Here is a 14,325-nt window from a genome sequence, read left to right as displayed (position 1 = left end):
TTTACTCTTTAAAAATGTAAAATACGGGGCTGGGGATATGGCCTAGTGGCAAGAATGCTTGCCTCATATACATGAGGGCCTGGGTTCAATTCCCCAGCACCACATATACAGAAAATGGCCAGAAGTGGCGCTGTGGCTCAAGTGGCAGAGTGCTAGCCTTGAGCAAAAAGAAGCCAGGGACAGTGCTCAGGCCCTGAGTCCAAGCCCCAGGACTGGCAAAAAAAAAGTAAAATACTTACAATGTATTTGCTTATTATATCATCGGTTATCTGTTTATTGAATTTATTCATACATGAATCCATAAAAAAATGTCAGGCATAAAGCAGATGCATAAGGGGATGCTAACAGTGTGTGATCATGATTAATCAATACCCCTTCTGGGCCAGTTCTGGAGGACCCACAGGCAGCAGCACTTGTGGTGAGATTGTGAGCCAGATTGTTACAGTTCGTGCTTCAGAAAAGACGCAAGGAGACCACAAATCTGAACCCTATCTGTCTGTGGGCTAGGTGTAACTGGGCTCTGGGGCTCCACCCGGGTAGCCCCTGAAGGAGTCAACTGGAAGCATCCATGGCAGCTGGTGGAGGTGCTGTGGCCACTTTTCTGTGGTGATTTCTTTTGTTTTTGGCCAGTCCTGGGCCTTGGACTCAGGGCCTGAGCACTGTCCCTGGCTTCTTCCCGCTCAAGGCTAGCACTCTGCCACTTGAGCCACAGCGCCGCTTCTGGCCGTTTTCTATATATGTGGTGCTGGGGAATCGAACCTAGGGCCTCGTGTATCCGAGGCAAGCACTCTTGCCACTAGGCTATATCCCCAGCCCTGTGGTGATTTCTTGTTTGGGGATTCTTGACAAGAAGAAGCTCCAGGGATAGAAGTCATTTTCAAATGACTCTGGATTTCCTCTGATTCTTTTTTTTTTTTAGTGCCAGTACTGGGGCTTGAAATCAAGATCTCATACTCTCACTTGGCTTTTTTTTTTTTTTTTTTCCTCTGAAGGCTGGTGCTCTACCACTTGAGTCACACCCCTACTTCTGGATTTTTTGGTGGTTAATGGAGATAAGTGTCTCAATGACTTTTCTGCCTGGGCTGGCTTTGAATTTCCTGAGTTTGGGTCTGAGTCACCAGTAGCCAGCTGTTCCCTGGTTCTTTACCACCCCACTGCTATTATATGAGGTCACCTCACAAATAATTCAGACCGAGAGTTTAGTCTCCAGGTCTGTTTTGTTGGAACCTGGATGATATCACCTCAGCCCATGGTGTCATCTGGCAGCAGAAAGAGATGAGAAGTTCTGGACAGGGCTATCCTTGCACAAGAGGAGGCCATGGGCACTTCCCCTCAGTCTCTGTTGTCCCCTGCCCGCCTGATATCTCCTGAGTGCAGCCAAGGTCTATGCAGCACAGGAGACAGCCAGGCTGGATGGCTGAAGCTGTCTCACCCACAGGCCGCGTGAGTGGCTTTCAGCATTATCAGTAACTCAGCCTTGACAATAGGGGCCAAGGTCCTGGCCCATCCTGTTGATAGCAGGAACCCAAGGGAGGCCTTAAAGGTTCCTCTCAGGAGCGTTGAAAAGGTGTATGCATGGATTAAGGCCCAGGTGGTACTGGGCCACCACCCAGAGCTCCCAGTTAGGGCTGGCCAATGGGACAAGAGGGAGATAAGAGAGGAGGAGGGGGAGGAAGAACAAGATGGACAGAGAAGTCTGGAGTTGGCTGTTGCTTTATTTTCTTCCCAAAGGGGACTTTTGTCACTGTCACTCCACCCAAACTGTCCCTTGTTATCAGGCTGTTAATATTAATTTACAACTGTTGCTAAGGACTATAGTACAGAGGTTGTGTCTGAGCCCATGGTTGGCTCTGGTCTTAAGAGGTGGTTGGTTAAAGTGTGTGTGTGTGTGTGTGTCGGGGGGTGGTCTTAGGTGGAGCTGGGGATAGTATAGATGTCTTAGGGGCTACATGAAGCCTCCAGGCCAGGGCCTAGTCAGTGCCTGGTTCCACCACTGCCTCTGGCCCTGGTGCTCCCGTTAGCAGGGATTGGGGGTGGGGAGCTGGATCACCAGCCACTCCTCAGCTGCCCTGGCTCTGGCCAGGCTTCAGTTGCACTGGGGAGTGTGTAGGGACCCCAGCTTGTTTAAGGCAGGGGTGGGTGGACTGGGTGGAGGTGGTGGTAGGGTGGTGATGGTGGCAGGGGATGGAGTCAGTGAGAGGGAGGAGAGCAAGTGGATCATTAACCAGCAGGGTTCAGCCTCAGTAGTTCCAACCCCGCCAGCCCAGGGCTGTCACTGGCAGAGGAGGTTGCCTTATTGCGCATTAGCCTTTCTCCAGTACAGCCTGGCCCTCCCTGACCCTGGGATGGCTGCTGTCTGGCTGCTCTGGCCCCTGCTCCTGCTCCAGCCTTTGGTGAGTCCAATGCTGGAGTCCACTCTCCAATGACTCCCATGGAGGAAGAGCCTGGCTGGGTAACTGGGAAGGGCTGCTGTAGGGGGAGAGGGGGATTGTTCCAGAAGAGGAGCATCAGTAGAGGTGAGAGGAGGCTCTGGCCTGTGGTTAGGGGCTGGAGCCTCACAGGAACATCACCTGTGTCTTCCTGGGTGGCTGAGGGGAGGCCCTGGCTTTTGCCTGTGAGGGTTCTTGCTTGCACCTGTGCATGGTTGATAGTGTCTGGCTCTAAGCAGAGGACGGGACAGGGCACTTTTGCACTGCCTAGAGGTTTAGCATGCAGCTTGGGTGACAGTAATGTGGGCACCTCTGCCATCTTACTAGTCCCTCAGCTCTTCCTAAACTGTAGTTTATGAGTCAGTCCCAATGCAGTGGGTCTTTGAGTGACTCCATTATGCCCAGGAATAAAGGCTATACTCCCAGAGGCTCCCTACAGCTCTCCCAGACCCCCTGCTGTGGGTCCTGTCTTCCCCCCACATTCCCTCTGGCCCCATGCTGCAGAGTGTCTGGCTGTGGCAACCACACATACCATGTGTGTCATACACAGAGCCTGGGACCCATATGTGACATTGCCTTTGTTCTTCAGGCCCAGGGGGAGCTGTACACACCCATCCATAAGCCTGGCTACTGCACTTTCTATGAGGAGTGTGGGAAGAATCCGGAGCTGTCTGGAGGACTCACATCACTGTCCAATGTGTCTTGCCTGTCCAACACTCCAGCCCTCCTTGTCACTGGCGACCACTTAACTCTCCTGCAGAGAATCTGTCCTCGTCTCTACAATGGCCCTAACAACACCTATGCCTGCTGTTCCATCAAACAGCTGGTGTCCCTGGAGAGAAGCATGTCAATCACCAAGGCCCTCCTTACCCGCTGCCCAGCTTGCTCTGACAACTTTGTGAGTTTGCACTGCCACAATACCTGCAGCCCCAACCAGAGTGTCTTCATCAACGTCACCCGTGTGGCCTCCCAGCAGGCTGGCCAGCCCCTCGCTGTGGTGGCCTATGAGGCCTTCTACCAACAGAGTTTTGCAGAGAAGGCCTATGAGTCTTGCAGTCGGGTACGCATCCCGGCCGCTGCCACGCTAGCCGTGGGCAGTATGTGTGGTGTGTATGGTTCTGCCCTCTGCAATGCCCAGCGCTGGCTCGACTTTCAGGGAGACACAGGGAATGGCCTGGCTCCACTGGATATCACCTTTCACCTTTGGGAACCCGGTCAGGCCCTGGGAAATGGGATCCAGCCTCTGAATGGGGAGACTACAGCCTGCAATGAGTCTCAGGGTGGAAACATGTCAGCCTGCTCCTGCCAGGACTGTGCAGCTTCCTGCCCAGTGATTGCTCATCCTCCAGACCTGCATCCTTCCTTCTACATGGGACAGATGCCAGGCTGGCTGGCCCTCATCATCATCTTCTGTGCTGTCTTTGTGTTGCTCACTGCTATCCTTGTGAGGTTTCGTGTGGTTTCTAACAGGGCCAAGAGCAAGAGAGTGGGACCCCAGGGGACTCCAGGTGGCACTCACAAGCACAGACTCTCTCCCCATAATGTCCTTGGCCAGTTCTTTGAGAAATGGGGCACAAGAGTAGCCTCATGGCCACTGACCATCCTAACTGTGTCCACTGTGGTAGTGTTGGCCTTGGCGACAGGCATGATGTACCTAAAACTTGTCACTGACCCCGTGGATCTGTGGTCAGCTCCCAAAAGTCAAGCCCGGAAGGAGAAGGCTTTCCATGATGAGCATTTTGGCCTCTTCTTTCGAACCAATCAGGTTTTCCTGACAGCTCCGAACCGGTCCAGCTACAGGTATGACTCTCTGCTGCTGGGGTCCAAGAACTTCAGTGGGATCCTGTCCCTGGACCTACTGTTGGAGGTTCTGGAGCTGCAGGAGAGGCTGAGGCACCTGCAGGTATGGTCACCTGAGGCCCAGCGCAACATCTCCCTGCAGGACATCTGCTACGCACCCCTCAACCCGCACAACACCAACCTCTCTGATTGCTGCGTCAACAGCCTTTTGCAGTATTTCCAGAATAATCGCACACTGCTGCTGCTCACAGCCAACCAGACGCTGATGGGCCAGACTTCTGAGGTGGACTGGAGGGATCACTTCCTCTACTGTGTCAAGTGAGTCCTCTGCAGTCCCAGAGACAAGCAGGTGGTGGCTGCTGTGGCATCCCAGGAACCGAGTCAGGCCTTCAGTCCCATCCTGCAGGCACAGGCGGCTCCCACATGTGCCATCCTGTGCCTTATTCTCTCTGCACCCCTTCTCTGGCTCCACTACCTTTACATTTACTTCCTGTACCAAGTTTTCACCTAGCTGTCACAGCCTGAGTGCTGCTGCTGCTGCTGCTCCTCCCCCTTCTCTTCCCTTTTCCTCCTCCCCCTTTCTCCTCCCCTTTCCTTTCCCCCCTCCCCCTCCTCTCCCCTCCTCTTCCCCCTCCTCCCCCTCCTCTGCCTTCTCCTCCTTCTATACTGGTACTGGGGCTTGAATCTGGAGCCTGGGTGCTTTTGGTGGTTAACTGGAGATAAGAATCGTACAGACTCTCCTGCCCTGGCTGGCTTTGAACTGTGATCTTCAGATCTCAGCCTCCTGAGCAGCTAGGATTACAAGCATGAGCCACAAATGCTAAGCCAGTTTTATTTTCTTATGTCTGTGCCATGTGCTACAGAGCCATTGGTAGAACAAGAGTGACATAATAGGAAAAGGTACCTTTGGGCTAGCTCAGGGTTGTAGCTAGTCTCTGGCCTTGGTCTAGGTGACTCAATTCAGGTCTCATCCACATCCTTTCCTGCTAGGGCTTCTGTCCCTGGCTCTGTCCATTCTGAGTGGTAGCCACAAAATGCTGACAAGGCTGCTGGGCCAAGGAAAGGGGGACAGGCGGGTCAACAGCATCAGAGGCTCCTGGAGGTAAGAGGTCATTGAAGTGGGTTAGTTATAGTTTCTCCACTCAAGTGCAAATGAGAGTTAAAGTGGCAACAGCTGCATCTTAGTGCTATTATAAGGACAGTTTTGACCTTGAAGATTCTGGAGAGATCCCCAGGATTCCCAGGGACTCCAGGCCATACTCACTCTGTGGTCCATTGCATTAGAGGTGAACCAGTTCCCTTTACCACTGGATCTACCTTCTGCCTGGCTCAGAGTATCAATGCCAGGAGCCAGGGACTTTCTCTCAGCAATAGCAGAACAGAAAGGAGCTGTCAGCTGTCCCAGGAAGGCATCAGTGGCCAAGTGTGCCATCCTGGTATGGTGTCTTCATTTTGATTTTGGATGCTCACAACTTTGGAGGTGGTTTGGTGATGCAGGAAAAGGGAAGAATATAGTGAGCCCAAGATTGTACAGAAATCTGTACTGTTAACCATCTCACTCGCTTGCTCAGAGCTGAGCAGGCCAGGAGAGAGCTTTGCCCTGGTATCTTTGTCTCCTAGAGAGGGGCTCTGTAGAAAAGGTCAAGTTGAAAGAGACAAGCTTGTCCAAGGGCAGTAGCTGGTGAGCTGTGGACACAAGGCTCCTGGGATCCAGGGTCCAGATTTTCAACTCAAGCTTTGGGAAGGAGGAGGCACTGAGAGTAAAGCAGAAGACTACGGCCTAAATACAGACTTCCCAACTCACAAGCTCTTAAGAGCTTTGCTTATTTGGGAATCAAATAGTGACAGGCCTGGCTGTGGGAGGGAGCTCACAGTGAAAGCAGCCTATTAGTCCCTGCCTGGCTAAAGGAGGCATTCTTGGAAGCTCCGTCACTCTGTGGATTGGAGTCCATTTGAAATCTTCAGGAATGGGAATGTGGCTTAGTGGTAGAGTGCTTGCCTGGCATGCATGAAGCCCTGGGTTCGATTTCTCAGCACCACATACACAGAAAAGGCTGAAAGTGGTGCTGTGGCTCAAGTGGTAGAGTGTTAGCCTTGAGCAAAAGCAGCTCAGGGACAGTGCCCAGGCCCTGAGTTCAAGCCCCAGGACTAATGAAGAAGGAGGAGGAGGAGGAGGGGGAGGAAGAGGAGGAGAAGGAAGAGGAGGAGGGGGAGGAGGAGGAAGAGGAGGAGGGGGAGGAGGAGGAAGAGGAGGAGGAGGAGGAGGAGGAGAATGGAGAAGGAAGAGGAGGAGAAGGAGGAGGAACAGGAGGAGGAGGAGGAGAAGGAGGAGGAGGAGGAGGAGGAGGAGGAAGAGGAGGAGAAGGAGGAGGAACAGGAGGAGGAGGAGGAGAGGAGGAGGAGGAGGAGGAGGAGGAGGAGGAGGAGGAGGAGGAGGAAGAGGAGGAGGAGAAGGAGGAGGAACAGGAGGAGGAGGAGGAGAAGGAGGAGGAGGAGGAGGAGGAGGAGGAAGAGGAGGAGGAGGAGGAGGAGGAGGAGGAGGAGGAGGAGGAGGAGGAAGAGAGAGTCATTTATGACCCACTGGGTCAGACAAACTGCACTAGTGCCCCTCTTCCTTGAGTGCTGTGGTCCAGGGATGGGAGCAGGGCCAAAGGAACCAGGCAGAGTCAGGAAAGCCTCCTTCCCTTTGTGGTCTCCCTCCAGTGCTCCCCTCACCTATAAAGACGGCACAGCCCTGGCCTTGAGCTGCATAGCTGACTATGGGGCCCCTGTCTTCCCTTTCCTCGCCGTAGGGGGATACCAAGGTAAGCGGGTGGGTCCTGAGAGGCCAAGGAAGGGGCAGCATTGGGGCAAGAATGGTGGGATGGGGGTGTTGGTGATGGGTGGTCCCACAGCCTGGGAGTGACCTGGCATATGGGGACAGCAGGTGACCTGTCCTGTCTCTGCCACGCCCCTCATCTTTTGGAGAGGCTGACTGACAGGGCTCTGGTTTGGTGTCTGAACCCAAAGGTCTTGCCTTTGATTGACCAAAGAAAATGGAGGCTATGGAACTAGGCTATGAACATTATGAAGAAAGGGAGATGAGCAGGAGAGGAGAAGCAGGAGGAAATGGGTGCAGCTGGAGGGAGTAGGGGATGTACTAGAGGAGAGTCAGTGTGGCTGGAGTGAAGAGGAGGGCAGGGTATGCCTGGAAATGGACTGAATGTTTCTTATCCAGGGATGGACTACTCGGAGGCTGAGGCTTTGGTCATGACCTTCTCCCTCAACAACTACCCAGCTGAGGATCCCAGACTGGCCCAGGTCAAGCTCTGGGAGGAGGCCTTCCTGAAGGAGATGCAGGACTTCCAGCAGAGGACAGCTGGAAGGTTCCAGGTTGCCTTCATGGCTGAGGTAGGGGCTGCAGGGTCCCTGGCTCTGCGGGTGCGGTTCTGGGGGTCCTGAGTCAGTTTCTGTGACTCCATCCTGATTCTACCTCTTCCCGGGTGGCCCTGGGCAGTGACTGCCAATACATGATGCTTGTCTTAGCCATTCCTGGAGTCTCACCAGGTCTCAGGTACGGAGCCCAGACTCCCCCTGCCCCCCATGTGATCTGCAAGCGGGTTGATGTGTTTACAGCGCTCTCTGGAGGACGAGATCAACCGTACCACCTTGAAGGATCTGCCCATCTTCACCATCAGCTACTTTGTCATCTTCCTGTACATTGCCCTGGCCCTGGGCAGCTACTCTAGCTGGGCCCAGGCGCCGGTGAGAATGGGAGGGGCACAGCAGGGAGAGCCCAGGGCTAAGGTATCTCCAGGGGGCCTTCTAGAACTTTGCTCAAAACAGCAAGCTGGGGATTGGGGATTTAGCTCAGTGGAAGAGCACTTGCCTGGCAAGTACAAGGCCCTGAGTTTGGTACTCAGCTCTGAAAACAAAACCCAAACCAGTAAGCTGTTCATCTAAAGAGGCCCCTCCAAAGTAAGCTCCTCGCTGGGATGGGTGGCACTGCCCGGTCAGCTGCCCAGCCTGGGAAGAGGGGAGGGTGTGGGCAGTGGGCGGTGGTGGCTGGGAGATTGAGTTTAGCTGCATTGCAGGTGGAATCCAAGGCCACGGTGGGCCTGGGTGGGGTGATGGTGGTGATGGCAGCAGTCGCAGCCCCCATCGGCTTCTTCTCCTACGTGGGGGTGTCCTCTTCTCTGATCATCATACAAGTGGTGCCTTTCCTGGTGCTGGCCGTGGGTGCGGACAACATTTTCATTTTTGTCCTTGAGTACCAGGTAAGAAAGGAAAAGTTTTTATTGTTACTGTAAAGGTGATGTATACAAGGGTTAGAGTTACACAAGTCGGGCAAAGAGTACATTTTTCTTAAGACAGTGTTGCCCCTTTCCTCGCTCTCCCTCAGTTCCTCCCCCAGTCCGCACCTACACAGTGTATAGATCAGTTTCACCATAGTGTCTAATGAGCAACACTGTTGCGTTTGTTCATCCTTTGTCCTTGTATTTCTGTGCCCCTTCACCCTACCAAAGACAGATGAATGAAGAAATGAGATAAAAATAAAAGAAAACAAAAGCAACAATAAAGAAAAAACCTCTTGTTTCCATTTCCTGGAGTTCATTTCAATAAATATTTTATATGATCAGAGGCACATAGGCATTGCACCTTTGTGTTCCTCTTCTAAGAAAGAACTTCTCCACCCTAATTTGTATCTGTAACACTAACATCCTCTCCAGATAGAGCCCCACATCAATTTGTTGGGCATTTTTTCCCTGTCTTTGCTGGTTGTGGGCTTAAACTCTGGGCCTGCGTGCTGTCCCTGGGCTCCTTTTGCTCAAGGCTAGTGCTCTACCACTTGAGTCACAGCACCACTTCCAGCTTTTTCTGTGATTAATTGGAGATAAGAGTCTCACAGACTTTCTTGCCTAGGCCAGCTTCAAACTGAGATCCTCAGATCTCAGCCTCCTGAGTAGCTAGGATTACAGATGTGAACCACCAGTGCCCGGCTCTTTCTTTTCTTTTAAAAATTTTTAAGTAGTTGTTCAAAGGGATTTCAACCCTCAAGTTACGTAGCTCAAAGTTTTGTTGTTTTTTAGGTTGTTTATGAGGTTTGAACTGAGGGCCTGGGCACTCTCCCAAGCTCTTTCACTCACTCAAGGCTAGCACTCTGCTGCTTTGAGCCACAGTCCACTTTCAGTTTTCTGGCAGTTAATTGGAGATGAGTCTCATGGACTTTCCTGCTCCGACTGGCTTTGAATTACAGCCCTCAGATCTCAGCCTTCTGAGTAGCTAGGATTATAGGCGTGAGCCACCAGCACCTAGCTTAGTTCAAAGTTTTATATACTGTACATTAAACATAATGACTGTACTTGTTCACCTGTTCTCTCTCCATTTTTCTGTCCCCTTTTTTGCTCCCCCCCAACAAAACATGTTTTTCTGGGTATTCTTGAAGAGTCCTTTTTTTTGGCCAGTCCTGGGACTTGGGCTCAGGTGTCCCTGGCTTCTTTTTTTGCTCAAGGCTAGCACTCTGCCACTTGAGCCACAGCACCACTTCTGGCCGTTTTCTGTATATGTGGTGCTGGGGAATTGAACCCAGGGCCTCATGTATATGAGGCAAGCACTCTTGCCACTAGGCCATATCCCCAGCCCCTTGAAGAATCTTTTATACATGGGCACTCATCTATTTTAGAAGAAAATAGTGTGTGTTGACATAAATGCATTCATCTTGCCTATATCAGGCTGCAGAGGGAGATTATGGGCAGAGTTAGATGGGAACACACTTTCTGTTAAACCCACGCAATATCTGGGGGCACATTTGAGCAACCTCCTGTCTTTACACTGTGGTGTGGCACCCCATGGCAAGCACAAATCAGAGCCATTTAGCCTCTCCCTGCTGGCAGACATTTAGGTATGGCTGGGAGCAAGCATACTGTCGACTGCCTGAACAAACCAGGTGCTTCTGCTTAGAAGTAAAAAGCGAGCTTGTGTTAGCAGGGTCAATTCCTGCCTCTAAAGGTCAAGCATTTCCTCAGGGTTGGCCATGACTCTGAGCACTTGCCAGCCCTTCTGGCCTTCAGGGGACAATGCCCAGGGCACTCTTTGTACCCTCTACCTCTTGTTTCCTCACAGAGGCTGCCACGAAAGCCTGGGGAGCAGCGAGAGGCCCACATTGGCCGAGCCCTGGGCAGGGTAGCCCCCAGCATGCTGCTATGCAGCCTCTCTGAGGCCATCTGCTTCTTCCTAGGTAAGCTGGACCGGCCCTGCCCTATTTAGGCTCTGCCTTGCTGGATTAGTCCAAGGGAAGTCAGAAATTCTCAGAGGATAGTGGAGCCTAGAGACTCCACTCCCCCGCCCCCTTCTCTCTGCATGCTGTCTGTGTAGGTATTCACCCTGCCCATGATACCAGGGTTCCCTGACAGCTGTCTCCCCCACAGGAGCACTGACTCCCATGCCAGCTGTGCGGACCTTTGCCCTGACCTCTGGCCTGGCCATCATTTTTGACTTCCTTCTGCAGATGACCGCATTTGTGGCCCTGTTCTCCCTGGACAGCAGGAGGCAGGAGGTGGGAACAAGTGGACCATGACCAAGGGGCTTGCTCTGTCTAGGTCCCAACCTTGGCTACAAGATAGATGAGCATCACTGTTACAGATGTGACTCAGAGATAGGGGTGGGGACTGGGGCTATTGTGCTGAGAGGGAATATTTGGGGCCATGTAACCCTCCATTTCCCAAGCTAACTTTTGATAATTTTTGGAAGCATGATCAAACCTTCTAAAACACCCAAGGTTACAAAATAAAAATGCTAATACTTAAACTCAGGGCCTCGGTGCTGTCCCTTAGCTTTTTTGCTCAAAGCTGGCACTCTATCACTTGAGCCACATCTCCACTTCCAGTTTTTTGGTGGTTCACTGTAGATAAGAGTCTCACAGAGGGGGCTGGGGATATAGCCTAGTGGCAAGAGTGCCTGCCTCGGATACACGAGGCCCTAGGTTCGATTCCCCAGCACCACATACGCAGAAAACGGCCAGAAGCGGCGCTGTGGCTCAAGTGGCAGAGTGCTAGCCTTGAGCGGGAAGAAGCCAGGGACAATGCTCAGGCCCTGAGTCCAAGGCCCAGGACTGGCCAAAAAAAAAAAAAAGAGTCTCACAGACTTTCTTGTCTGGGCTGGCTTTGAACTGCAATCCTCAGATTTCAGCCTGCTGAGTAGCTAGGATTATAGGCATAAGCCATTGACTCCAGCTAGACATGAGATGTTAACAAGAAGTTGCATTGGTGGCTCTGTGATGATATAAAATTCAGATAATGGATTAGGGTAGAACATAAAAACAAAGAGAATAGTACACTGGGTATCCCCAAAATGCAGCAGTGGTGACCCCTTCCTTCCTATAGGAGGCAGTCTCCAGAATACAGTGATTCTGAGACACTGCCTCCCCTGGCCATCAGGCTTCCCGTCCTGACTGCTGTTGCTGCCTTGCACCTCGAGCTTTGCCTCCATCTGAGCAAAACAGTGAGGGGCTCCTGCTCCACTTCTTCCGCAAGAAATATGCTCCCTTCCTGCTGCATCCGTTCACCCGCCCCGTCGTGGTGAGTGGGATTAGGGTCTGCTCTCAGCTGCAGGATCTCTACCCCCAAGGGCAGGAGGACTGGGAGAGAGCAGGGTGGAGGATGGATGGAGGGATTGCCTAGCCCAGGTGCTGGAACTTGAAACCTCCCACCTCCAGGAAGTTTCTCATAATCCTCCAGTGGGTACACATTTGGGGAAGATGGAGGCTCTTGATGAAAAAGTTCTCATGCACTGCTTTCCTCTTCAGATGGTGCTGTTTCTGGCCCTGTTTGGGGCAAGTCTCTACTTCATGTGCCACATAAGTGTGGGGCTGGACCAGGAGCTGGCTCTGCCCAAGGTGAGCCTGGCATCTTTCCACCATAGATGCTCTTAAATTTGGAAAGGGGGCAGCACAAGACAAGTGCTCAGCAGTTGTACAGCATTAGCACCTCAGAGACCCCAGCAGACTAGGGTAGAGAAATCTCATGTGTCTGAATATGCTGGAGCTGAGAGCCAGCTTCAGGCCACAGTAGGGGCGATGCCCTGTGTTTGGAGAGCTGGCCACATGATGGCTGGCCACGCTGAGCAACTAACGGTTATGGTCCCAGTTCTATGGATCTGTAGGTGAAATCCTCAACAACATTTATGATTTTCTTTCTTTCTTTTCTTTCTTCTTCTTCCTCCCCTACCCCTTTCCCCTCCTCCTTCCTCTTTCCATTTTCCTAATGTTTATGAAGTAGAATCTGTCCCCTTGTGTTTAAAAAAATTTTTTTTGAGTTAGGGTCACTATGGCCCCCAAATTGGCCTAGAGCTCATGGATCCTCCTGACTCAGCCTCTCCAGTGCTGGGATTAAAGGTGTGCCTGGCTTTGCTGTGGTTTTGATTTAATTTCCCCTAATAATTTGTAATGTTGAATATCCTTTCATGTGCATTTGGCTATTTGTCTACCTTCTTTGAAAAACAAGTCTATTTAAATTCTTTGCCCAGTTTTGTTCTTTCTTTCTTTCTTTTCTTTTTCTTTCTTTTTTTTTTTTGGTGGTGGGGTTTGAACTCTGGACCTGAACACTCTTAGGAGAAATGGGAATACTTCATGGCATTGAAGTTGACAATTTTTTCTTGGATATGGCACAGGTAGCAGAAGAAAAAGAAATGAACAGGAATTTATAAATATTTTAAAAATTGTGCATATAGAAGAACACTGCCAAGAGAGCCTTGGGCTTGCTAGGTAGGCACTGTAGTATTTGAACCACACCCCCTCCTACATTTTTACTCTGACTGGCCTCAAACCACAGTCCTCTCAGTCTCTGCCTCCTGAGTATCTGGTATTACAAATGCGAGCCAATGTACTCAGATTGGAAATAGGATTCTTTTTTTTTAGACTTTTTGAGCTTTTATTTTTGTGTTGGTCCTGTGTCTTGACCCCAGGGGAAATAGGATTCTTTTTTCCCCTAAAAGTTTTTTTTTTTTTTTTGCCAGTACCAGAGCTTAAACTCAAGGCCTGGGCACTGTCCCCAAGCTTCTTTTGCTCAGGCTAGCACTGTAACCACTTGAGCCACAGCACCACTCCTGTTTTTTTTTTCTGTTTATGTGGTACTGAGGAATGGAACCCAAGGCTTCATGTACTCTACGACTAAGCCACATTCCCAGCCCCCAATGATTTCTTTATTGAGATTAAGTAACTACATAAATTTTACAGTACTGTGGTGCTTAGCTAAAGTCACAAACACATTTTAACCTTCACAATAATAAGCATGATCATTATAATCTTCAAAGCTTATGAGCTCTATGAACATTAACAATAAAATTGTTTCTTCCAGATTGAGTGATATGTACATTTCTTTCCTTTTGCTTAGCATTATCTGTTCTCTCTTTTTTCTCATTCTCTCCCTCCAACAATCACTGCCCATGAGTTGCTTAGTTCACTTTTACCAAGGTCCAATGCAGCTGATGGTTTCATCTGCTGTACTCTCTCTCTTTTTTTTTTTTTTTGCCACTCATGGGTCTTGAACTCAGGGCCTGGAAACTTTCCCTGAGCTCTTCTGCTTAAGGCAAGGGCTCTAGCACTTTAAGCCACAGCGCCACCTCCTGGTGATTAATTGGAGATAGGAGTCTCACAGACTTTCCTGCCTGGAACTGGGATCCTCAGATCTCAGACTCCTGAGTAGCTAGGATTATAGGCATGAACCATCAGTGCCTGGCCCTAGAATTGCTATTTTCTTTTTGTGTTGTTTTTTATGGATCCTCCATTTTGTTCATAAATTATTTTCTTGACTTTGTCTATATTTCCTCTCAGCTGTTTGGGCAACATTAGGAAAATTATTATGAAATATCTTAGGTGATGAGACTTAGCTCAGTGGTATGGCACTTGCCTAGTATATTTGAAGTCCTTAAAACAAAATCAACCAACCAAATAAACAGACAAACAAACAAACAAACAAAAGAAATTAAAAGTCTTTATCTAGTAAGTCTGATGCCTATTCTTTCCTGGGGACACTTTCTGTTGATATTTTTTCCTTTGAATGGGCTATATTATTTTTTTCTTGGTGTTTTTTTTTTTTTATCAATTTTTGTTGAAAAATGG

General features: G+C 50.5%; 1 protein-coding gene across 5 annotated transcripts in view; it reads left to right on the top strand.

The window, feature by feature from the left end:
- Npc1l1 (NPC1 like intracellular cholesterol transporter 1) overlaps nucleotides 1-14,325 on the top strand; it is a 41,245-nt gene that overhangs the window by 10,096 nt on the left and 16,824 nt on the right. For 3 of the 5 annotated variants that reach the window (XM_048339348.1, XM_048339350.1, XM_048339351.1), the window contains exons 2-10: nucleotides 3,019-4,547; nucleotides 6,933-7,033; nucleotides 7,447-7,619; nucleotides 7,845-7,973; nucleotides 8,303-8,485; nucleotides 10,332-10,446; nucleotides 10,637-10,764; nucleotides 11,645-11,785; nucleotides 12,013-12,102. In XM_048339348.1, the coding sequence (XP_048195305.1) occupies nucleotides 3,019-4,547; nucleotides 6,933-7,033; nucleotides 7,447-7,619; nucleotides 7,845-7,973; nucleotides 8,303-8,485; nucleotides 10,332-10,446; nucleotides 10,637-10,764; nucleotides 11,645-11,785; nucleotides 12,013-12,102 (2,589 nt within the window). Of the gene's footprint in view, nucleotides 1-1,137; nucleotides 1,444-3,018; nucleotides 4,548-6,932; nucleotides 7,034-7,446; nucleotides 7,620-7,844; nucleotides 7,974-8,302; nucleotides 8,486-10,331; nucleotides 10,447-10,636; nucleotides 10,765-11,644; nucleotides 11,786-12,012; nucleotides 12,103-14,325 lie in introns of those variants that run through there. The other 2 variants (XM_048339349.1, XM_048339353.1) reach the window with 2 other exon arrangements.

This window comes from Perognathus longimembris, chromosome 2 (assembly GCF_023159225.1).
Source record: "Perognathus longimembris pacificus isolate PPM17 chromosome 2, ASM2315922v1, whole genome shotgun sequence".
Lineage (NCBI taxonomy): Eukaryota > Metazoa > Chordata > Mammalia > Rodentia > Heteromyidae > Perognathus > Perognathus longimembris.
Note: the sequence above shows the minus strand (reverse complement) of the source record. Positions and strands in the feature narration are given on the sequence as shown.